The 25,132-nt window shown below is 43.6% G+C and overlaps 1 protein-coding gene across 5 annotated transcripts in view; it reads right to left on the bottom strand.

Moving 5' to 3' along the window:
- The window catches only part of APP (amyloid beta precursor protein), a 205,165-nt gene extending 180,490 nt beyond the window's left edge, over positions 1-24,675 (bottom strand). For 3 of the 5 annotated variants that reach the window (XM_061453749.1, XM_061453748.1, XM_061453752.1), the window contains exon 1: positions 24,451-24,675. In XM_061453749.1, coding sequence (XP_061309733.1) covers positions 24,451-24,507 — 57 coding nt within the window. In that variant the 5' untranslated portion in view covers positions 24,508-24,675. The remainder of the gene's footprint in view (positions 1-24,450) is intronic. The other 2 variants (XM_061453747.1, XM_061453751.1) reach the window with 1 other exon arrangement.
- Between the last annotated feature and the right edge of the window lie 457 nt (positions 24,676-25,132).

The raw sequence follows: 25,132 nt of genomic DNA, 5'->3' as shown, positions 1-25,132 counted from the left end.
CCCCCAAAGCATTAGCCCGTTCCTAAGGGAATAAAAAAAAATAATCTTCAGTTTCTTTAATCATGTTGAAACCACATACTTCAAGACAAAAATGCTCATTTTTCAATACTGCCATTATATTACTGGTATTTTGAACACAAATCCTTCAAAGAGTGCAGATTTTTTGTCTTTTGAATGAATAATCTGGAAGATTAATACAGCATCTTGCTTTGTAAAACTCATCAGATGTAGTATTGTTTCTTCATTTGTGACGATTATCATCAGGATGATACACTTTCCCAACTCCCACTGTTTTACTGAGATATAATAAGAGTGTGTGAAAGATGTCACACACTCTCCATTGACAGAGGGGAAGAAAAACTTTTCTGTAGTACAGCTCCAGGCTCTGTAACCAAATAAAAGTCCTACTGAACACTTAGGATGCCTCATAACGGAAGTACAAGCAACCTTATTTCTATTCACTAACAGAAAAACAAGCAAGATGGCTGTCAACTTTAAGTCTAGCTAGGTCAAAATGTGCAGTGAAAGCAGAAATAATGTTTATTTTACTTCACTTGCTGCAATGCTTAAGGACTCTAAGTAGGGATGCTGATGCCTCATCAGGAATTTGACCACAGTACTAGATGTACACAAGCTATCCATGATCCGCACAGTGTGGCAACACATAACAGTATTTCCTCTCCAGTCCTCTCCACAGATTTATTTGCAGATATTAAAAATTCTTTATGACCTACGCTGACAAAACAGTTGCCCCAAGCTGCAACACCGTCTCTTTTCTGAATGTTTTTTCCTCTTCTGAACAATATGCTCTCTGAAAGCTGCACACACTTGTTTTCACACACTCAATCTCAGAGCAAGAAACCTTTAAATCTGGTATGTCTTTTACAAATGGTTTCTCTTGTCATGCTGAGAGGTTGAAAGAAACTGTACTACTAAAAATACAACACAAAATACAGCTGACATCAGGTATCACCTTAAAACTCTGCTCTCATTCCATGTAAAGGCTAAGATATTCTAGAGTGGCCAACAGCTGCCTATTTCCCACCTTCAGAAGACTCCCTTCATGTTCTCCTTCCCATCTCCAGCCCCATTCAGTTGGTGAAACAAGCAGCAGCTCAGAATATGAGCTGCAATTATTTTGGTAAAATTCCTTGAAAATGCCAATGGGGAAGTAAGAAAAGAGTAAAAAGATCACAGAATGGTTTAGGTTGGACCGGACCTCAAAGATCATCTGGTTCCAAGTGCACTGCTATGGGCAGGGAGTGCATCACAGAGCTCAAATGTCCAAGCAGGTAGTTTTCCAGCTTCATGTTAGCCTTGACATTATCTCAAGCACTACCTTCATACAGTAAGTCACCAAGGACTGCTTAGTGCTTGCAACCCAAACTAGCTGAAAAGGTCAGACTTGCACTGGAGCTTAGGATCCTTCTCAGTGGTAACCACCACCTTCCAGCAAGAGACAAGCTCAACACTGATCTACAGGCAAGCAGCCTTCCCACAGCTCCCCCCTTCCTACCCATGAACTCAGGAAGGCAGGCATGGCTTCCCAGTGTTTGCTGAGATATCAAGAGGCTTCAACTTAACACAGCACAGCAGCATAGTGTTCAGACCCAGAAATCCTGGCAACAGGAGAGGATACACAGCCCTCTTACTTGTGCCCAGCCCAGGCTTAGCCACGCATTCATCATCACCTTTAGTCTGCAGTGATTAAGTACTCCACACAATGCATGACCTGAAACTGAAAATACAGCAATTCCTAGTTATTACGCTCGCAGGATGTATGTGCATACCAATACCAATGGGCATTCATGGTACAGCTCTGTATTGGCAAAATCAGCAACAACCACATTACTTTGGAAACTGTGTAACTTTTAAGAGCCCCTCAAGTCATTCCAACCAACAGCATGGTTTTCCTTTTTGCTGACATGGTCACCAACAATATCTTTCATCCTCACTCTCTGGCATCAGCCAGTGTACATTACATGGTTCTTCCCTCTGCTAATGTAATAGAGACTATCATCCATTAACACCAGCATTGTTTTTTTACTTGCATTGTTATAAACATGAGGAAAGCTGAAGTTCTTTCAAGGTAACCAAGAATACCACCAGAAGTTTAGCTTCAGATATATTTTGTTACATAAAGGCAGAAAATAAACATCAAATCTAAACTAACGAAATGAGGCTAAGAAGCAGTACAGTAACAGTGAAAGAATACTAGTATTTCAGACAAGCCATAGGAATAACCAGTCTATGTACTTCCTTTAGACGCACTCACTGCAATCTTTAGCACAGACCTCAAGCAGTCTCTTGGTCTCATGCACTGATCCCTGAACAGATCAAATTCCTGAAGGAAGGCTCAGTACCTACTGTGGGCGCCTATAGAGACTTACTTCCCTTAAAAAATGTACATACTTTTATATAAAACATCCTATTATTTTCAAACATGAAAAGCATACAAAGTAATTCATCACATGAAACAGACATAACGAGTGTTTTAATTCGTATTAATATAACAAAGATTTTGAAAAGTGAACTCAGTTGTGTCAAATCACAATAAAAATAACATTTTTTACATTTCAGAAGTAAATTACAGCAATGAACTCAACCCTGGCTCCAAGGAGCACTAAGTATTGGTAAAATATCACACAGGGATTTTTCCTCCCCTCACCATTTCCTGACCTTGGCAAACATCTGTTCACTTTATCAAGTTCCAAATGCAAACTACTGTGAAAATTTTGGTTCTTCTACAACAATTTCTCAGCTTTCAACAGAAAGAGTTATTGTTTTCACCAGGTGTGTCCTTACACATTCATAGTGAGCTGAATTCCATATCCATGCCTTTCAACATCTCAGCAAATCTTCAGAATGTTTGCCTGTTAAGTTCAGAGTCTACAACACACACTTCTTCCCACACTGTATAGCAGAATAAATTAAATGAAGGTTTGTTTTAAATGTCATGCCATCAGTTCTTAAACCTTTCCAAGCAAGTACGGATTTCATACCATTTTCTGATCTTTGCAAGGTTTCAGGGCAGTTGTGTCACCAGGCTTTTTTGGCTTGTTTTCACAAGACTTGGAAAACTCTCTTCTCCATACAAATACTATGTTCTATGTCTAGCTCAGGCAACCTCCTCATTTCTTAGACACAAGCTGTCCAAACATGCACCTACCCACTCTTGATCAGCAACTTTTCATTAAAATCTGTCAAAAGCGACTAGCCTGAATAAGCAGACACTGTAAATCCATTTCAACAACCACACAACAGATGCATATGATTACACATACAGCAACATCTGAAGCATGAAAAAGCTGACTGATCACCTGCACCGGGGCTTGCATGAAAAAAACAAGGTACAGAAACAGCAATATGAAGATGTTTTCAGAAGCAGCTGTAAAGGAGGAAGAAAACCACCACTGAGTTTCTCTTCTAGGTTCAGGACCATTCAGGTCACCGGCAAAGTACTGCTGCATTGAGGGAAACGGAAGACACTTCAGTAAGAGATATCCAAACAACCTTCTGAACCATTGAAAAGCCACCACTGCCATTGAAGAGGAGACTGAATTAAAGACCTGCAAGGGTTCAGACCACACTTTCTGTGGTTGTGTTGTACCACCCCAACTAGGCTGAATATCTGGGTCAGAGCTGTGAGGTGGACATACCTAGAAATGTTCCTACAGTAAGATCCCCTCAAAGGATGTCTTTCCCGCTCCCCCAAAACAACACTGTATTTCATTAAATACATTAGTACCCATTTTTAAAAGTCCAGATAACACCAAGTGTTAGGATCACTGGAGAGGACAGCGCAGTGCAGACAGTACATAGTGCCTGCAGGGCACACAGCCATGCAGGGCTCACCCCACCCTCCAAGGAGGAACATCCCTTGGGGATGCAGCTACACCAACAGAATGCATTAACTCTCAGATGGTATTTCACAGTACAGTAAGCACATTACTCTGCTTTATCCAGTAAGGTGGCAAGCTTGTTAAAAATTATCAGTGCCCTTGCCCCACTGTGACTTGCCCCAAGGTGGCACTGCTTGACTCAAACACAGCACAAAACTTTAACCAGATGGGTTGAAAAATCCTAAAAACTTGTTTCTGTAAATCTAGATTTGGGGATATGGAACTATTTTTACTGTACTATCTGTATATTAAACTTTCTGCAAAGTCTTTTCAGAAAGACAAAGTTAAGACACAAATTACTACTGCTAAAATTTTATGTGAAGCAGACTGGAGAGTTAACAGCAAACTACTATAAAAAGCAAACAGCCCAAATCAATTTTATTTATCAAATAGCTTCTCCAGACCACCATTCAAGCACTCTTTCCCTCATTCTTTATTCTGCTGAAAACAGCACATGGCTACAAAACCTGCATTGTTCCAGCTGCCATTCAGACTTTCACAAATCCCAGGTTTCCAATGCAACACAAATCAACACAAGCATTCATTTTTGGAATGGACTAGTGTTACATGGTTGACATTTTCATTCTGAACCTGCACATGCAACTTCTTTACTACTTCATCATATAATAAGAAAGCACACGTGCAAAGCAAAGGTAAGTTCTTCCTCTCTCTTTGCACAGCACAGTTTACAAGGGACAGAAAGTAGAGTCGCTACCACAAGACTTGTCTTCCCTTGCCATTAGTAAAATGGGATCAGCTGTAATAAAAATACTCCCTACAGTTCCCCTCAGAAGAAACCACTACAGGGTTTCCTTGGAGAGGAAATGCAGTAAGGAGAAGGGGGACATGACTGAAGGGATGTCAGAGGAGAGGAAGAGAAAGGATGCCCACTTTTTTTCTTTTAGCCCACTCCACTTTCAAAGCTTTCCCAGGCAGTTCTGCTGAATTTTGAATGATGGAAATGTAAGATTACAGCATCACAGAAAGTACTTGCTATTAGTCAATCTGAAATACCCCATTCAGCTTTGGAAAACATCTGTTATGGACAAACAGACTGAGGCAGAGCAAACACAAAGACGGTATCAATTTAAATGTCTACCAAGCTTCAAGGAATACCAAAATAAGTGCAGAACGTGGAATGAAGCTGGCTGTCAGGAGCCAGTTTCAGGAACTATAATTGGACTCTGTGACAAAAATAGTTCATTTATATTCTATTCAATTTTCTTTTTTTCACATCCACCTTCACAATCAAGAGATCCGAAAGAAACATCACATTTTCATCAATACGGATATATGTCTGCATTAATTCAACTATCAAAGCTGACCTTAATACAATTAACAAAAATAATTTCCTTCCTAAATGGATCATCTTGTTTTCAAAAATTCATTGAGGCCATGAAACTAAACCCAGTTTGAAATTGCCAGCAATTAAATCCTTGCTTTAAACTGTAAAGAAAAAGCGTATCTCACACAAAACTGCTCTACAAAACATCCACCAAAAAATTTATTAAAAATATTAATTTATTTCTTAGATCTGCAGTCTCCCTCCACATCACCCTTACCTGATGAAAGAAAGTTACTTTAACAAGGATAGAATCACAGAATGGTTTGGGTTGGAAGGGACTTGGTTCCAACCCCCCTGCCATGCACGGACACCTTCCACTAGACCAGGTTGCTCAAAGCCCTGTCTAACCTGGCCTTGAACACTGCCAGGGATGGGGCATCCACAACTTCTCTGAGCAACCTGTGACAGTGTCTCACCACTCTCACAGGGAAGAATTTCTTCCTAATATGACCTAAATCTCTCCTCTATCACTTTAAAGCCATTTCCCTCGTCCTGTCACTACAGGCCCTTTAAGGGTCTCCACCTTTTTTGTAGGCCTCCCTTTAGGTACTGGAAAACTGCTATAAAGTCTTTGCGGAGTCTTCTCCAGGCTGAACAAGCCCAACTCTCTCATCTGGTCTTCACAGGAAAGGTGTTTCAGCCTTCTGAGCACCTTTGTAGCCCTCCTCCGGACTTGCTCCAGCAAGTCCATGTCCTTCTTATGTTGAGGGCTCCAGAGCTGAACACAATACTCCAAACAAACAATAAAGCCCTTGTTCTTATTAAATAACTTGCTATTTGATTATTATTATTAAATAATAACAAACCTGAAGAATCAAAGGCAATTATTACTCCTTAGAAAAACTGGCACACATGCTGCCTAGAATACCCATCTCTGACCTTAGGGCAAGGATGAGGGGAGGAAAACAGGCAGACAAAAAGGAAAATTAAAATAGACAGCCTTTTATTTTTCTGCACAACCAAGACTGCTGCAATATACACAACAGCACAGCAGTGACAACTCCACCCCATACACTAGCTAAATCCACTGGACAATACAGACCTCTAGCCAGTTTGCCAACGACACAAGTTAAAGAGTAAAAGGTGGAATTATCTTCTCACAAACAAAACAAACAGTAACCTCAGCACAGTGTCCCAAACAAACCCACAAGGCAAAGTGCAAAATGCTCCTTGCCCAACCAGATCAACACACTGGTTGGAGTATCCATTGCTTCCTTGGAGCAGAACAATGCTTGCTCACAAAACTAGGTGCCACTGAAGCTACAGAAACCACCTATAAACCAAAACACTCGTCTTAAGACAGACCAATTCCAAGCAGATTTTCCGCTGATTTCTTGTTTTGAAGAATGATGTTACCTGTTAGACAATCCCAGGGACTGTTAGCTTCTTAAGTCAGGATGGTGATGAACTGGACCACAAACTCAGTCGGGCAGCTTCCTTTTCTGCTACCAGCACATGAAGGGCTGAGACAACCCTTTTTGAGCTACCACAGCAACACTGTATGCATGGATCACGTGGAATTTTTTTTATTACAGAAATGTTATCCCATTTTCTAATTCTCCATTCAATTTATAACAAATTACAAAAGGCAGAATAATAAACCTGTGGTCAGGCAGGCATCAAAACACTCAGTGCAAGCCACACGATGCAAACGTAACAAGATCATGCAGGGCGCCATTGGATCTGGTCGCACCGAGACCAAATCAATTGAGGCAACTGCAAGTGCCCAAGCTGGCAGTACACAAGACTGAGCAGCCACAGCAGAGCAACACACTGCACGAGTCTGTGCAAAGCCCATCTGTCAGCAAAAACTACATATAGCAGTGGCCTAATTAACACCAACTTGCAATGAGGACAACACACAGAAGAACAAACAAGTATGCTTCACACATTGAAAACACAACCTGAAATAGTTCAGAATCTGAAAACGGAGGCAAAAGCCAAAGCAACAAAGCAAGCTAACCTCTGTGCCTCTTTACAACATGATGCCACCCTGCCTGACCCCCCAGGGATCCAGCCAGGTGCTTGCCTGCTTTCAGCATTAAAGAGTTAAGACATCTCCCTCTAAGACAGGCAGATCATTTGACTTTTCATCTCATCCTAATTCAAGAATGGTAACTTGACATTTGCTTTTGTCAGCCACCTCGACACATTTCCCCTCTGCTGCCAACTTAACACACTGCAACAGTAACTTCAGCAAACATCTGAAAACCACGAGTAAAAGTAATGCTTAGGTGAGAACATTACTGCATCCATCAAGGCTTATTAGATTACTGAAAAATACTGCTTGCTTTCTGCAAAAGAAAAGCCTAACGCTCAGATGCGAGCTGCCATATGAAGCTGTTCATATTCTTACAGCTCCAATCTTATCTCCTTTCTAAGGCCCTGACACACAGCAGAGCCCAGCCTTGCAGCATCTCTGTCATCCCAATTCATATACAATTACAGGTAAGACAGAACATCTCTTCCAGCAATAACAATGATGGTGGAAGACAGTGCAAATCAGTCTAGAGATGCTTGCATGCTGTACACATTCAGTTCCTGCAAGTACGTATCAGTATTATCTGAGCTGCTACACTTCACCTTTGACTTTATTACTGCAAAGGTCAACTTTAGGATAGTATTAGCAGGCTGAATCTAATGTACTGTTTATTAAGGCGAGGTGCATTAGATAACCCTAAGCTTACATTTTCCACTCAAGTGAGCAAATACAAATTCAGAGACACCAATGAGCCCTGTGCATCTGACCCTCTCCTCAGATAGGCGCTCTACAGCTGGCCGTAATTAGCATTAGTTATCTTTAGGATGCATACATGTCAACACACAAGCACAAACACTGTTCGCAACTCCAACAGCCTGCAGTGCCACCTCAAGACTGATTTTCACCTACCATAGGCTTTTTATTTCCACCCTATGGTCATCACCCCATTTAGCAAGGGTCATCTTACTTTCACATCTCTGAAGCTGTTTACATCTTCACACCAAATAGGTAACAACATAGGAGATGACTTGCCAAGAATTTATAAACAAAAAACAAAACAAGAAAACCTGAGCTAGCCTCTGTATTTTAAGTGAGCAATAATTTCTTTTAATTTTATTAGAGAGTCCACATAATCAGTACTTAGAAAAAAAATCCAACCAAAACCACACACACCCCTACAGGTTGGGCATCCAGTTCTGCCAGCTTTAGCCTAGATATAAACATAACATACAAACCACATCAAAACATTCTTAAAACATCCACTTCACAGCCAGAAAGAAAGCATTCAGCTACCGCAAAGGACACAGGAACCTGTTCCTTGCTCTTGCACTGCTCCTTTAAATGATGAACACAACAAACCCCTCGAGGTTAGGAAGGGATGCCTGGGGAGCCTGGGTCCCAGCCACATGCCGGCTCAGCACATTTCCTCAGTGCTAATGCATTTGCAACAGCGGATGTGACAGCGCCCTTGCTGCCCTCAGAGGAATGTGCTTTTAGATTACATGAAGGAGTCACTGAAGTGCTTTGGAAGAGATGGGGATTGTTTTAACCGGTCATTCCCAAACGGGCACTTCTTTTTTTCCCTTATAAAAAGGGGAGAGGTGCAAAAAAAAAAAAACCAACCAAACAAACAAAAAAACATCTGCAAGCTGAACTTTTCTGTTTACAAACACTATTTAAGACCATATCCCTCATCCCCTTCATTAGGAGCCTTGGAAGGACAGTGATGTGTACTCACAACTTCTGACCAACAGACATGGCAACCCGAGTGCCTTTATATTAGATGGGTGACACAACAGGCATCAACTCCTTGCATTACAATCACCAGTCACAAAGAAATTTCTAAAGCAGTTTATTTTCTTTTTAGCATGTGCTGTTGCATTTCTGACCATGGTTCAGTAACTACACTACCCTAAGACAAACTAAGTGTCCCTACAAGCTGCCATGGCTGGAAGACATTGTCCCTCCCACCACTGCTGCAGCTGAGACTACATTAAACACAGGAAGGACCTACAAAGTAGAACAGCTGTGCTTCTACCAGTCCTCAGTGCATTTCACTACCAATCACACCTAGTCCAGCCATGTGGCACGGGCACCCATGAGGGGCCAGCATGTTTCAGGCGTGTTCCTGAAGAACATCTTCTAGTTGGGTTCCACCATGAAGAAGCCAGCATGCTCCAAGGTGACGCTGCAGCACAGCACCAAGCCCAGTAAGTCAACCCATAAGCCCCACCTTGCTCATGGTTGCGATTTGAACATAAATACTAATATAGGCACAGAATAAAGGCACCAACTTTAATCAAAAGGGAACACCAAAATCAGACTCACCAAGTTTCTTGAAGCCAAACTGCTGCACCAACTCACCCTGTATTGTAACACAAACCTATTCCATTCTCTATACTTGCTGTGGTATCTTCCCCTTCAAGGCTTAACATGTCTTTTCAATGGAGTTTCTCAACTGATAGCAGCACATGTCAGATAGCCAAACAAGGCTCATCATGACTTCTTCCACCTCCCAAGAGGCTCTAACGTAGGTGCACAAAATGCACCTAGTCCAAAATAGCTAGGGTTCTGGATGCTGGTCTTTTTTCTTCACTTACTTTTACAAAGTTATTAGAAATAACTGAGACACCAATCAGACCTGCTGGCAAACTGACAACTAGTGCCATGTAGTATAAACTCATTCAGAACTGGTAGGGACAGGGAGGCAGTCTCCCTCAAAACCGTAGCAACTGTTCAACTGTATCAGGAGTGCCTCAGCTCCTAAAGGTATGGGCGAAGCTGACAAAAAGATGCAGCCAGTAGGGGAGCTGTAGTACCCTGCCAAAGCCTACTCTGGTCCTGCATCAATTCCCCAGGAGAAGGGAATCAGTAGATACTCACCCACCCCCACTTCTAAAGAAGATCATTTTAAGAGCTAATTTTCATTGAGAGAAAATTGTTTCCTTCTGACACCTCAGAAAAATTATCTGTGTGGGAACTGTATGTGCTCGCACACAGAGAAGGGAAAACAACAATCCGAGTCAAGCACACCCACTCGCTAACGCAAACCAAAATCTGCAGCAAAAGGCAGAAACTCCATCTCTGCACAGGGCACAAGAGAGGTGCTTCTGCCATGGCATAAAGCAGAAACCTGTGGCTCGCACCACAGCTCTGAGGACGAGGACTGAAGAAGGGAGGCAGACCAGGGAGCAGAGGTGGCAGGCACAGCAGAGATGGTGCAGCCATGCCAAGCAGACAAAAACACGAGTTAGTAAAACTTTCCAGCACCAAAGCCAACAGAGGCATGCACTGCACATCACTTTCCTAGTGATAAAATCACATGCTTTGGTTGTAATAATTAATGCATCTTTCCCATCTCCTCCCATCATTAAGAACCAGGAAGAGAGAGAAATCCACCCTGAGATATAGGTGTGTCCACTAAACCAGCGTTAACACAGTATTTGCTCTATGTGTACCTTCAAGTACAACAGGGCTATATATTACAGTTTCAGGCAACCAACCCACGTCTACAAAATTAAACTAGCATATTTCTTCACACAAGTCATAACACTGCTTGCATTAGCATGGAAACCAACTACAAAATTAAAACTTTACTGAATATTGAGGGGACAGCACAGGCTTGCTGAGATGAGGCATTTTCATTCCAAATAAGAGCCTCTCCTTCATCAATACTGCATTTTTAGCTACGTTTAAACAAAACTTCATTTTTCCACAAGTGAGCAATTTCTCAAAAATTCCCAGCTGCCTGTTGCAAGTGCCAACAATCCAGCAATTATGATAAGCATTTCTGAACACCTAATCAAAACAATGCAAGCTGTAGAACTGCATTATTTATTCTGCAGACACATATTCATAACCAGCGCACTGCCTCTGAAAACAAAGCTATTATATCCTTTCCATTTTAGGGTTGTTTTTTTTTTTTTGTTCTTTTTTTTTTTTAAGGTGTATTGAAACTCATGCAATTAACTTGTCAAGTGTTGGTTTACAAGCCACCTGCCCATTACTGTCATTTGTAAGGGAATACAGCTTGCTTGCACCCTTATACCAAATCTAGGCATTGCACATAACTCACACCACATACTGTACATAAAACTGGCTAAGACCAAAACCAAAAAGACCAGCATTTACTATTCTGAGCACCAGAAACATCTTAATACAATACATGTGATCACAAAGATGGGAGAATCAGTCTGGGAAGGTTCAAGAATAAAGTATGTCAGAGGGGCAGCTACCCCTCTGGCAAAAAACACACACCAAAAACGCACTCTAAAAGAACACCACAAAACAAACAAAAAGAAAAATCATTTGCTTTAGTTATGGGTTTGTTGTTTTTTTTTAAACTAAGGAATTTTTGAAGTATCATTTCAGGTCTGAGAGGAAAAGACAAAGGGGAGGGTAAGTTTCTAAGCAGACTAAAACAAACCAGTAGCACAGATTTGTACAAATATGTTTAAAAAGACATGCAAAGTCTCAGTTTAGCTCTATACATGTTCAACCCCTACTGCATTTCTACACTCTTTGCATCTTCTGCTCCTGACACTCAACATTTCCACTGCAGAGGTAAACCCTCTGAAAGACATGAGTGTATAACCAGAATAACAGACTTGCAATCAGTGAAACCCACCCATTACCAAACCTCCAATTTAAACAAATTTTCCAAAGTAATATTTCCAAGAACAAAACCCATAATTTTAAAAGAAGTACTTCAGAAAGCTGTATCGTCCCCAGTGTCCTAAAGGAAACTTAAAAATCGCACACAGCAAAGCATCTTTTATGGATCTGAAGAGCCACATCCCAACAAGGTAGGCAGGCTACCCAAAACCTGTGTACCCTTCCTGCCTCAGATGCATTTTCTCCTTTCAAAGCACAAGCAGAACAAAGGGATGTGGTACACACAATTCAAAACCTTTAATATTCTCGACACTGTACCAATTTAGATGCCATAAGTGATTCAACTACATAGGGCTGAAAACGCAGAGGCACTTCCCAGAGGAAGTTTTATGTGCTTTTTCATAACATGTAATTAGAGCCATGGGAATGGCTGGCTGAAAAAAACAGCCCCTTCCTTTTCTGAGCATTTTGATTCAAAAAAAAAAAAAAATCCCCATCAGTTCTGGATTTTTGTACCACCTGGTTTAGCAAAGGAACCTGGTATCCTACAATATACATTGTTAATTCAAAGCAAGCGGTAGAAGATTGAATCTGCAAGTTATACATTAACAGAATTTATAGGCATTTTAATTAAGTGCTAAACCACATGAAGATTAATTAGTAATTGTAAAGCTTTCTCCCTGCTCTTGCACTTGATTCTTGTAAGAGATTCACTAGCTCTCAAAAAACACTCTTGAAGTTGTTTATTGCCTCTTCCCATTAACTCAAGAAAACTATTAAGTCACAAACCACAGGGCAGCATACAAGGTCTTCCTGTTTTTCCTCCCTTGCAGATCACCTTCAGGCAGACCAACAATTTGGCTGCTGACATGATTAAAAGCAGCCTTTGAATTAGGAAACCTGTGACACCATTATGGTTCTTGAAGTAAGATAGCTAGACTAACAGCTGGGGGTGGCATTTCTTTGGGGTGTTTTTTACTGGGTTTTGGTTTTTTTTTCTTCCTAGATAAACCTTATACTGCACTGTTTCTCCTGAAACAAGAATTAAAACTGTTAGAGCAAGACAAAAGCAGCTGAATACCAAAAAAGACCTGACAGACACAGCACTGACCCAAAGACATATTTAACATGAATTACAAAAGCATTTATTGATGGCATAATAAGAACAGGAATTTTCACCCGCGTGGAAGACACTCAAAAGCCCTGGAGGGACAGCTCCTGACAACACCCATCCATCAGCCAGGATGGGCAGGAGAGCTGCAGAGAAGAAACCCCAGAATTGCAGTGCTGGGCAAAGGGAGGGAGAACCTAAGAGGTGTCTGTACACACTCTTTTGGAATGGGCAAAGTAAAGGCAAGAATTCAAAGCAAATCTTAAGACTTCAGACAAGCACAGGCTGAACAAAACAAATGGTGCTCTGACGGAGTGGCGAGATAAGCAGAGACACCCACAGTCACTTCAATTTTCTTTCACCTCCCTCGATGAGCGCATACCTTGCCAGAAGCCTAATTCCAGGGAAAGCTCTCGGCAAGGGTACCATACTGAAAATTAACTTGTAGATTTCTGATGTGCTTAATTCCTCACCCAAATCATTCTCTGTAACTAAAAAGCAGTAAGTAATGGACAAAACCAAAGTCTGCACTCCGGCTTAAATGCAGCATTCCCGAGGGCTCACATGGCATTTTACATCAGCCTCAGCTGTCACAGAAACACTGGGGAGCTATCACTCCTAAGATACATTATTTAGTGATGATCCTCCCAAGGTTTTTGCCTTTTGCAGGCTCAGCCATTTAAAAAATGAGAAGGCTTGAAAATGCATTAAAGTATTCCTTTATCTGTTAAGGTCACTTACACCTCAAGCCAACTCCTTAAAAATTGTTTCTTTTAAAATTTCTGTTTTGGAACACCACAGAGCTGGGCTAATGCATGAAGCAAAGACGTAAGCAGATACAATCCAAACTTGCTTGGCACTACCCAGCAGCATGAGAAATAGCCCCAACCAGCCCAGCCTGCTGATGTCCAGCTCCAACCCCTTTTGTTTCAGCAGGACTGATAAAATCCCTATACCTTTCAAAGGGCTTAGAAAGCTTATCACTTACCTTTTATCACAACTTAACACTAAGAACAGACACTTTCCAATTGTTTCTTTGAATAGTTCTGCAAATAGTAAGGCACTTATCTGTGAAATCCCAAACCATACTAAGCAGCTCACAACAGGTTTAAATAAAATAAGTAAAACAAGTTTAATGCTTATAATTAGATCTTGGTAACACCAAAACTCTTATCCTAAAATCAACAAGCAAATAACTTATGCTGTATTTGCAAACAGTGTTACTGTCTACAAAATCTTGTTGGACTGGACACTGCTGTATTCCCCTTGGGGTGCATGCTTAAAGGCATGGGAAGCTCCCCACAGGTATGGGATTTAAATCCCACAATCTGAACAGAGAACATCTGATCTGACCTCCTGCACATCCCAAGCTATTACATTTCTCTTGTTCACCATGATTAAGCCCAACATCTTGTATTTACTTCTTTGGTAAAAATTAGTTGCACAGTCTTCACATCTGGAGCCAAAAACATGAGTTTCCCTTCTCAGCTTGCCCCAAGCCCATACTGTCAAAAACAGGTCCCCAGTTTCCTATGTAAGTGCCTTCAAGACAGCAGTACATGGCATGCCTTTCCTTGCCCGATACTTCCTTTCTGTGAAAGCAACTAAAGCGTGCTCTTCCTTCTGACAAATTACAGATCGTTTTTCTCATCTGGTTTTACCTCCGGAGATGGAATTTAAAAACTCCTCCCTCCCCCCAGTTATTACCTTTATCCGTCAGAGCAACAGAGTAATTCCTGTCCCAGCCTTCTCTTTTGTGAGCCCTTCTTAGAGAGGATGGGCTCAGCTCCCCAAGCCCACATCTAGCACACAGCAGGGTAACATCAAATCTATGCTGATTTTATCTAAACTTGCCCCACAGCAAAGCCTGCTGCTCAGTTGCAGGGTGGCAAGGGGGCAGGAGATGCAGGCAGAGGAGGAGCCCAGGGCAGGGAGAACAGCAGGATGCACTGCTGGCTTCACCCAACAATAATTCTTCCCATGGCCCATTTTCCATACAGGCTCCAGGCCTCAACATCCCTCATTAAAATGAGATGGCCACTGAATTACTAGCCGTGATGTCAAACACCAGTTTTACAACAACAGAAGACTCCTACCTGCTACTGTTGAGTCCCACAAGTCAACTGCTCCATTTAAATCACATTTTGCCTTTCTACTTATAAAAGGAGTACATAACAGCCTTTCATTACTCGGAAGTTTTAAGGGACAGATTTAATTAAAGCTTTCTTCCTCTTACCAGTTAAGAGATACAATTTCCTTAAAACACATTACAAACATGCATGCATGCATTTATATTCAAGCATGTGCAGCCCCACACAAACAGAAGAGATTGATTCAGCGAGCCAAGCAGCGTATGTCAGCTTCAGTCTGCAGAGCCTGGGTCTTGACCTTCAGTATTTCTGCCCATCACCCACAGAAGTTCTGTTAGATTTAAACAGGAACTTAGCAATTTAGAATTTGTATTGTAACTATATATTAATCTAAAGCTGTTTGACAAATCCTAAGTCTCATTTAAATAAATTTTCAGAAATAGTTTAGATTGTGATTTCAAAGTAAAACTGCCGTGATTTTACCCTGCTGTTCATCATCCAACCTCAGCTGTTTATCGGCTTTTCCTGCAAACACCTTCAGAAAGGCATTAGCTCTTCTGCCCAAAGGAAAGCCCCCCTTTAATTAGTTAGGCACTTAACAAAGCCTGTCAGCTATGGCAAGGCAAGAGCTGATCACAGGAGGCCAACACACACATGGGTACCATAACCCTCCCTCCCTGAGCACACAGTAGGAACTGCCCATAATGGGCATCTACCCCTCTCATGCTGACCCATCTCGTCTTGGCCATTCACCAAAACAAAACAGGCTGCAACTCAACCAGGCAAGTCACAGTTTTTATCAGAGATGTCACCTCAGCCTAGATTCAAACAGGCTTGACAGGCTAGAGCAGTAGAATGTGAAACGCTTCAACAGCTCAGAGATGCGGTCACAGCTATGAAGAACACTTTGCACGTGGCAACTGGCTTTTCAGGCATTAACGCTAGCAAGAAAATGAAAACAAGATCCTCACAACTTGTATCACCACTATGAGAAACAAAAGAACTCAATGCCAAAGTAGAAATGAATCTAATCAAAAGTGAAAGAGACTGCCACTGCCCAGGTCCCTTTGGGGACCTTCAGAAGTCTTTAAAACTCCCTCAAACACACCACGTACTCTGGGTCCCTTATTTGGTCTTTGACTTTTCAGGCTTTACAACTCCAGAGCTGCAGAAGAACACCAAAAAAGCTTCAAAACAACCCAAAAGCTACATGCTACATGTCTAGATGCTTGCCAATGCTAGGCATGCACAAAACCCCCTTATTTCCATACTCAACAATTAAAACTATCACCAATCAACATTTAGTACATTTAGGTTTACAACATCTATAAACAAACAAGCCCAAACTAACAAATGCAATTTTAAAGCCACTACCTTTTAGCTGCATTAAGTGTTTTCTTCTTTTCCCCAGTTTATCTTCCCTTAGATAATACCGTATTTTTCACTGTTTATGAGAACAAATTTACAGGCATTTTATGGGATGCATATTAAAAAGAAGGGGTCTTTTTTCGAAGGAAAACCAAACAACTGGAAGTCATGACTTCATTTACAGGGATGCTGGGGAGGGACTCTTCATTAGAGACTGTAGTGACAGGACAAGGGGTAACGGGTTAAAACTTAAACAGGGGAAGTTTAGATTGGATATAAGGAAGAAATTCTTTCCTGTTAGGCTGGTGAGGCACTGGAATAGGTTGCCCAGGGAGGTTGTGAATGCTCCATCCCTGGCAGCATTCAAGACCAGGTTGGACAAGGCCTTGGGTGTATGATTTAGCGTAAGGTGTCTCTGCCCGCAGCAGGGGGGTTGGAACTAGATGATCTTAAGGTCCTTTCCAACCCTAACGATTCTATGATTCTACAAGGAGCTTTGAAAATTAACTACAACAGAATCAAACCTTTAACCATTATACATCAAAAAAATTCCTCCCTCCATGTTTTCAGGTAAGACATAGGGAACAAATGTCCTTATGTTTCCAAGCTACCTTTCAAACGATGAGAAAGAAGAATGCTTTAAAACTACTGTATCAGCTCAGTAATCTCTATTTGCGATCCAAAGCTAAAACTACAAATAAATTTACTCAACTAAGCATAGAAAGAAGAACAAGTTAGCCATTTGTCTCAAAACTGAATTATGGTATCTGACAAAGCAAGGGCGGGAGGGAGGATATCAGCCCTTTGCAGAAATCATAATTTAGAGAAAAAAACCACAACGTTATAAGGATTAGAGCTCTCAGAATAAGCAATCTCTACTTCAAAAATGTGCTGATAAGGTAGGAGAAGGTTTGCCACAGGAACAAAGACAATGTGATAGTATAACCGGGAGATCAGGAATAACTCCAAAATCCTGCCCCATCTCTACTTTTTTGTTGTTTTGGTTTTTTTTTCTATGTGTGTCCATTGGATACCACTACTAAATTTTCAAGGTGAATGAGGCAACTTGCACCTTCACTATGAAAAACACCCCAAATTAATTGTGCATGTCAAATCTGTTAGCACCAAATAACTGTATTACCTGAATTTGAGCTGTGTATCTCTAAACTTCTCCTTCATAGTTTGAAAAATCTTGAAGTCCAGTATTAATACAGTTCCCAAACAATGCACGGTTTTGCTCACTCTGCCCCCTGAACCCATCTGGAACTCCTATTAAACATGCACTTTGTTCTACTGATTGCAATTCCAAACAGAAATTACGTGAAGCATACAAACTGTCATACTGGATCACACTGGTAGCTGCTCTGAAAAGGAGCAATTTTAAATGCCTTTACTAACAGGTAAAGCCAGGTTTGCCCCATTCCTGTCACGTTATCTACTGTGGTTGAATAGATAAGCTCTGCTCTATGGGAAGACAGACTAGAAAAGGACAAATAGAGAATTCTTATCTGGATTAGCTCAAAATGGGTCAGTGGAAACCGAACAGTTATCCATCCCTGAATGAAGCCCCTTAGGGATTTCTACCTTTTGCAGCAACTTAATGTTAACCTTCAGCAATCTGGAACTAAAGAAGAGTTAGCTGTGAGAAGACTGCTCATACCCTGCAGCAGGTTACAAGAGGGAAGCTAGTGGACTAACACCTTAATTAAATGCTATTATACAGACTTCAACAAACACGGTTTTAGAGGTTCACGGTCTTCCCCAAAGCAGCTCCTTGCTCTTTCAGCTGAGCTAGTTCAATTGTTTGTGCCCATTTTCCAGCTTGGGTCTCTGAAGCATCTGCCAAAAGATGACATCTATCAAAGAAAGTACAGCTTATTTCGTTCAATGTGGCATAAGATGACATAAGATAAAACCAGCCTAGAGATGGGTCAAAGAGCACTGAAAAGACTGAGCTTACATAGTGGTGGCCATTGGTGAAAGCAGGAAGAGCAGCTTTCAGCAGCCACCTCCAGAGCTAGGCAGGCTGACAGCTGAACAGGAGTGTTTAACTACCACTTGAAAAGAGCAGCCAGGTAACAAAAAACACGTCCTGGTTCATATGCTCCTCTGTTTAAAGCTCAGCTGTCCCACAGTCCATGGTATGCCATCAGTTCACTAGATGGTTTGCTTCTTTTGGACACCCTTGTAAATCATCACAATCTACACCTACCTTTTAAGTCCTCAAGATCAAGTTCTCCTGAACTTGCTGGGAGGGCCATCAAGAAATCAAAAGCCAGAAGTCCTCCTTCTCAGAAGAAACCACAGCACTTAAAAAGCTGTTACACTGGGAGCTACAATAAAGAAACCAGCAATACCTGTATCTATCGCTCTCCTGTTTCTATTAATCAAAGGAGGGCAAGAAGCCTAAAACACGCAACTATAGAAGAGCAGTGTTCTTATCGCCAGTAGCTGGTTTAAGGTTTTCCCCCTTTCTAAAAAGCATCACTTATTCTAGTATCTTTGCATTCATGCTTATCATCTGGAAAGCATGTTTTCCGCACCAATGCAAGATAATGGCACTAATTATATTAATTAAATTTAACTAATTAAATTAAAAAGTGGACTGTATCACCCCTTACCCATATTTCCATCAGGTGAACTTTGGATTTGTACTTATTTGAATCATTGTTAAGCATGTGTTCACAACATGCAGTGTGTCAAAACAATCCTATATCCTCCACATAGCAAGGAGCTTGAGGTATGGCATTATATTTTTTTACTAAGCACTCATATATACACACACACACACATTAATTGTCTTTACAATCAATCCCCCTTTATTTCATTTCTCTTTTGTTAAATGACTAAATTCTCACAAGGAAAGGAAGCTATTTTTGGTATACTGGAGGCATCTCCAGAGCTTTTGGAATCTACAACAGAGCACACCAAGACTTAATAATCAGGCTGGTCCCTAAACGTTATTTTTAAATGAAAATTAATGAAAAAAAGATGACAAATATCCAGGTTTCAGAACCACTGTCACGCGATAATCAAGGGCAGAAAAGTGACTTATTTAGAGCTGAAGACTCAAAACCACACACCAGCCATTACTGGCTGATACTGTCAGCTGGTCTGGTATCACCAAAAGGGATGGAAAATTTGTTTTCAAACATTAACTGTAGGTGTTTCTAAAGGACCATCAGGGAAGGAGGACAGATTCTAGATCAAGTTGTGGGAACAAAGCCTCATCAAAAGACTTCATTCAGTTATAAACAAAACCAAAAAGCAGGTCAGGGTGAAAGTTTAACTTCTATTAAGAAGAGTCCCTTGCCTCCAAATTATTCCAGGCCCAAACTTGTTACCAACACTGCTCTTGGCAATCCTCAGCCTAGAGGCAACTGCTGTAAACTCTCATTGCGAGAGCATGCTCTAACAGTTAACCAAGCTTACAGGAAGTCATTCAGTATTTTCAATTTGCTTTACTTCTAATCTTCTTACACCACAGGATTTTTTTTCAAAATCCCCAGACTTTAAATCTAATAACACACAGCTCTAGACGTACGTGTTAAAACCACACCAGACAGCTCACCTAACTTCAATGAACCTATTACCATATACAGATCCAATTATGTTTTTATCAGGAGCAGTCTAGAACTTCATCTCTTCATTATCTGGATATAAGCAGATATATAACTAACTACTGGTTGAATACATCCTATACACTAATGTATATACACAGACGTACACATATGGTGATTTTAATGCCATACATTAATTATGCAAATATATCAGGGATTTCAATTTACATTTTCATACATTATATAAACACAGGTGATTTTAATGCATTATGTGTATACATACACACAGACCTTTGACAGATACAAACACTTTTTTATTAAACCCAAATACAATTTTTTTGACTCCTGGATATTGCATACATTTTTTGGAAGATGCGACATGTCAAAACAACACTTGCTCAAAAAATTCAGGATTAAGGATGCAAATTAAGCGTAAGAGACACTGCGTTAAAAATAAACAAGTAACAGCTTGGAGACATGTTTAAATGCAAAGGTGAACCAACCAAACATGGATGAGGCAAGGTGCCCAGCAAGCGTGCACAGGCTCTGTTCTTGGAGCTCTGTTTTCAAGACGCAACTGCAGAAAGCCCAGCGCAGCCTGGTCTGATCTCAGAGGAGATCTCTGAGTCTCCTCTGGACCAGAGACCTCCTGCGATCCTACCTAGAAATTTCTTAATGAAGTCTCCACACCCAACAGCCTGTGTTAATTATTTTTTAATTATTAAAAAAAAAAGAAAGAAATTATTCTGCTCAGAAAAACAGCTGCCAATTCATCAAGCAGTGACATGAAGTTAAAATGTTCTTCAGCTATTTTGCTAAGCTTTGTATTGGAAAAGAACTGCCAATCAAAAGAAATTGTCATCCCTCTTTTCCATACATCTTACAAACCAAGCTGTTTATTATCCTTTACAGTCTATTAAACGCATGCAAAGGGAAGTCATGAAAAGCCATCAAAGATGATCTATATTTCTTGTAGGTTTGCCACACAATGCAACTCCAATCAATTACAACTGATTAAGAAAGATCACTTGCATCTGTCATAGAAATGGCTCATGGGAAAAAATGGAAATAAGAATCTGTCAGCTCCCTCATGTTTTCATGTGTTTTGTGAAGCAGCACAACAGCTGATCACCCACCCCCCCCACCCTGAAAACACATTTGGAGAGAAAGCGAGTCTCAAAATCATCTGTTGCTTGTTAATCAAACAAAAGGCAAATGAGGGAGCAAAGGAGATGCTGCATTTTTCATTCAGCTCATTTATTCACCTGACTGCCAAGGGTCCCGATGGTGCATCAGGACCCACAGAGCCTGCCCTGCCCCACTGACGCATGCAGCCACCCATACCAGCACAGCAGCATTTTAAACAGGCAGCACAAAAACGGACCCTCCAACAGACACAAAGGCTTTACCAGGGGAATTTGGGAACAGAACCAATGGGAAGAGAAACCAACAGCCTGTAATGGAAGGCAAGGAAAGGCTTCATTCCCCTTCCCATGTTACAAAGTAATTTCTTAAAGTCTGCTTGAAAACTAAACAATGAAGAAAGAAGTATACAGGGTTTTCCGCTTAAAGAAAAAAAAAATAAGAACCTATAAAGCACTACATTATCCATTAAAAAAAAAAAAAACAAACAACTGTCAGGCAATGTAATTTTTATCAACTAACCTTCTGAGAGCCAGCCTGCATGATATCAATGCGTTAACTTGATTTCCGTCAGCTGGTAAAAGAGTCTCACTTACAAACATGGAGCTAGAGCAGCAAGCAGAGCAGGCATGGCAGAAATCCCAATAATCAATAATTAGAAGAACATGGATCATTAACGTAAATTCACATGGATAATTACTGTCAATTTATCTATTGAAATCAGGCAATAAATGGAAAGATACTAAATGGAAAAACAGCTACTGAAAAATCCAAGTTTTGAAAATTGAGAGCTCTCAGCTAATGGATTTCCTAACCCCAGTAAGTATGAGTCACCTGAGTGGCAGAAGCAGCATGCTAAGCAACCACAACATCACCACAGCATCACTAAGGATTATTTCCTTTAAAGCTGCATAAATAAATATTAATCTCCCTGCAATTTTAGAGAGGAATTCTTCATGTGTAATATAGAAAGAATTTGTTTTGTTCCCACTTTCCCTCCTCCTTATACCATTCCCTGTAACTGTAAAAGCAAAGTGCAGGTTCTTTCTTGCTTTCCGCAAAGCATTTGTTAAAATGGCAGGGAAAATGTTTCATTTCAGAAGATCTAAAGAGAATCTAACTCAAACATCAGTCTCACACTTGAGTATAAGACGACAATTCCAGTGCAGTAAATGTACGTACACAATTCCTATTATGAAATACCTTTTTATTACAAAAACACTTCCCAAAACGTCAGCCTTTGAGTATCAAAACTGACAAATGCTGGTCACAAGACAACCAGACCCTAAACCTACCCAGCTACCAAACATTAAAAAAACCCACCACAAACAAAATAGGATAAATGCAAAGCTTCAGATGTTTCATGTGGAATGACAGAACAAGATTGAAAGCTGTTGCAAAAACATCAGTGCTCACTGAAGCAAACGCTTCAAGGCGAAAGATGTCTCTGAATATTCTGGATTATCAGAGGCTGACACCATTGCGGAGGTCTCCAAGTACAGAATCTCCTTTGAACGGTTTTGGTGCAAAATCCAAGCCCCCTTTCTTGTGAGCACCTTTACAGTGGCAATGCCTACATCCCTATCTGTAAGGCCAGGGTGACAGGGACCCAACAGAAACACCCATCCCTCCGTGGTCTATCCTGACACACAGACTCAATAGTAAAACCACATTTTTCACTTCACTTGCGCACCCAAGGCAGAGATTTCCTTCTGTTGCACTCAGACAACAAATGGTTGCATCAAGCTGATAAAAACCAAATGAGTTTTGGAACTGGAAGCTTTAAACCTCTGCACATCTTTACAACTGCTCAGCTTGATAAACACTGCTCAATACCGGCAAGAACACTCAGCGAAGCAAGAGCCTGTGGCTGGCAGCCTTGGCACTGGGCATGGAGAGCCAGGATGAAGAGCTGTCTCCTCTTGTGTGTCAGGTACCAAGGTACCTCCCGGGAGGGGCACCTGAGCCACAGGGCTGCATCCCCCTCCCCAGGGGAGGGCACAAGCTTCAGGCTTCGCTTCCTGTCTCAAGGTTGGCATTCACCTCACTTCTCCCATCCCCTTGAGCCCCTAAATGCAGAAGTAGGGGTTAACACTAGAGAAGGGCAAAAACTGAGGTCTCAAGACCAAGGTCTGGCAACCAGGGACGAAAAGAGCCCAGAAGATAACTCTCCTCTCCCACACCTTTTTGCGTGGGGGAACACCGACACCACCCATACCGGCTCCCCTTTAAGGTCGGGACTTGCGCCCCTCACCAGGATGCTCCCGGCTCCCCTTTCCCCGGCAGGAACCGCTGTGCGCTGGCACCCCCGGCCGGAGGGGCGGTACTGGAAACCCCTCCCACCCCCAGCCCTACACTGAGGGACCCCGGTCGGAGGGTGGAGGCAGGCCAGGGCGGGCAGGGGCGGCAGCGGAGGGGCGCGGGCTTCTGGCGTCCGCAGCGCGCACAGCGGCGCGTCTCTGCTGCACTGCAGAGGCGCCATCTTCTCGCGGCTCCGCGCCGCCCGGCACCGGCCCGCGGGGGGAGGAGGAGGAGCAGAGGGGAAGAAGGGGAACACGGCACCGCTCGGCCCCGGCCACCGCCCCCTTCCCACGCAGCCCCGCGCCGCACGGGCAGGGCCCCTGCGCCAGCCCGCGGGGATCTCCCCACTGCCGCCGCGCACACCTGCCTGCGGGTGCGCCATGGGGGAGGCGCTGCCCTGCCCTCCTCCCCCGGCAGCACCCCCGCAGCCCGGCTCTGCGTCCCGCGGCTCCTGCCCCGCAAGGGGATGCCGCCAGGTGCCCCGCCCGCAGCGCTCCCGCACGCAGGGGAAGTTTCCCTTCCCAGTCCCCGGCGGAGGAACCCTCTCGGCAGAGCCAGCGTCTCCGCGGGGCGCGCTCGCCCCTTCCCCCACCCCGCCCGTCGGCTGGAGCCGACGCCCCGACCCCCGCCCGCCGCGCCAAGCGGCTCCGCGGGGGCCGAAGTTAACGGGGGAGCGACCGGCAGCCGGACAACGAAGGGAGCCGGCCCCGGCAGCAGGGACGGAGCCGGCCGCTCACAGCCCGCCGCGGACATCCGTGGCGGGGGCGGCTGGTGCCAGTCCTGGGCTCTCCAAGCCCACTTCCTCCTCGCCGCCCCGCTCGGCGGGAGCACCCCTATTGTTCGGTGGCAGGAGGGCGACGGCAGCCAGGAAAGAAGCCCCCCCCCCCCCCCGCCCGGCTGCCTGAAGGTGCTGGAGAACCTCGCCCGCCCCGCCCCGGCTGAGCCCCCGGCGCAGAGGCGGCTGCGGGAAGACAAAGCGTCGGAGGAGGAGGACGGCGGGGAAGCCCCCGCCCGGCCGCCCCCTGCCCCGCTTACCTCGAGAGCCCGAGCGGCGCCGGAGGCCAGCAACAGGAGGGCTAAGTGGGGCAGCATCGCGGCGGCCGGGAGGGGGGGAGGAAGGGAAAGAGGGAGGCCGGCCGGCGAGAGACGGCAGGGTCCGGCTGTAAATCCGAGGGGCCGCACTGCTGCCGGGAAGAGCAACTGAGCTGCGGGGGCACCAGCCGAGCGGCGCGGCGGGGCCGGTCAGCTGATGGTCCGGACCGCCCCCGAGCGGGCGGTGCGGTGCGGTGCGGCCCGGCCCGGCTCTCCCCGCCCCGCGGAGACCCCTAGCGGCGGCGCCCGGGCGGAGCAGCGCTTGGGGCGGCCCTCAGCGCCGGCGGGCTGGAGCGGGCCCGCCTTTCTCCTCCGGACCACCGCGCCGTGGCCCCCGTGCCCGGCCACCGTGGGGTTAGGCATAAGCAGCAAGGCGGCTCGGTGCGGCCTCGGGCTGGCTCCTAGGCTAGCCTTAAAGCATTGGAGGGGTTGCCCTCGTAGCGGTAGTTCGCAGGTGCAGAGTCCTTCTTGGCTGTCTGGACACCATCGATAACCGTTTTAAAGCCACCGCACCGCCCTGCCCACTGCTGCTGCAGGAGGGCCCCCGCAGGAGTCCCGGGGCTTCGGTGCGCCATCACCCCTCTGTAGTGTTGTGTACAGGAATGCAACCGCCATGGTTGCAGGG

The sequence above is a fragment of the Pezoporus flaviventris genome, unplaced genomic scaffold, assembly GCF_033815535.1.
Source record: "Pezoporus flaviventris isolate CSIRO_AGI_PZ_B2104156 unplaced genomic scaffold, CSIRO_AGI_Pfla_v1 ptg000015l, whole genome shotgun sequence".
Classification (NCBI taxonomy): Eukaryota; Metazoa; Chordata; class Aves; order Psittaciformes; family Psittacidae; genus Pezoporus; species Pezoporus flaviventris.
The sequence above is the reverse complement of the archived record's forward strand: the minus strand, read 5'-3'. Positions and strand labels throughout refer to the sequence as shown.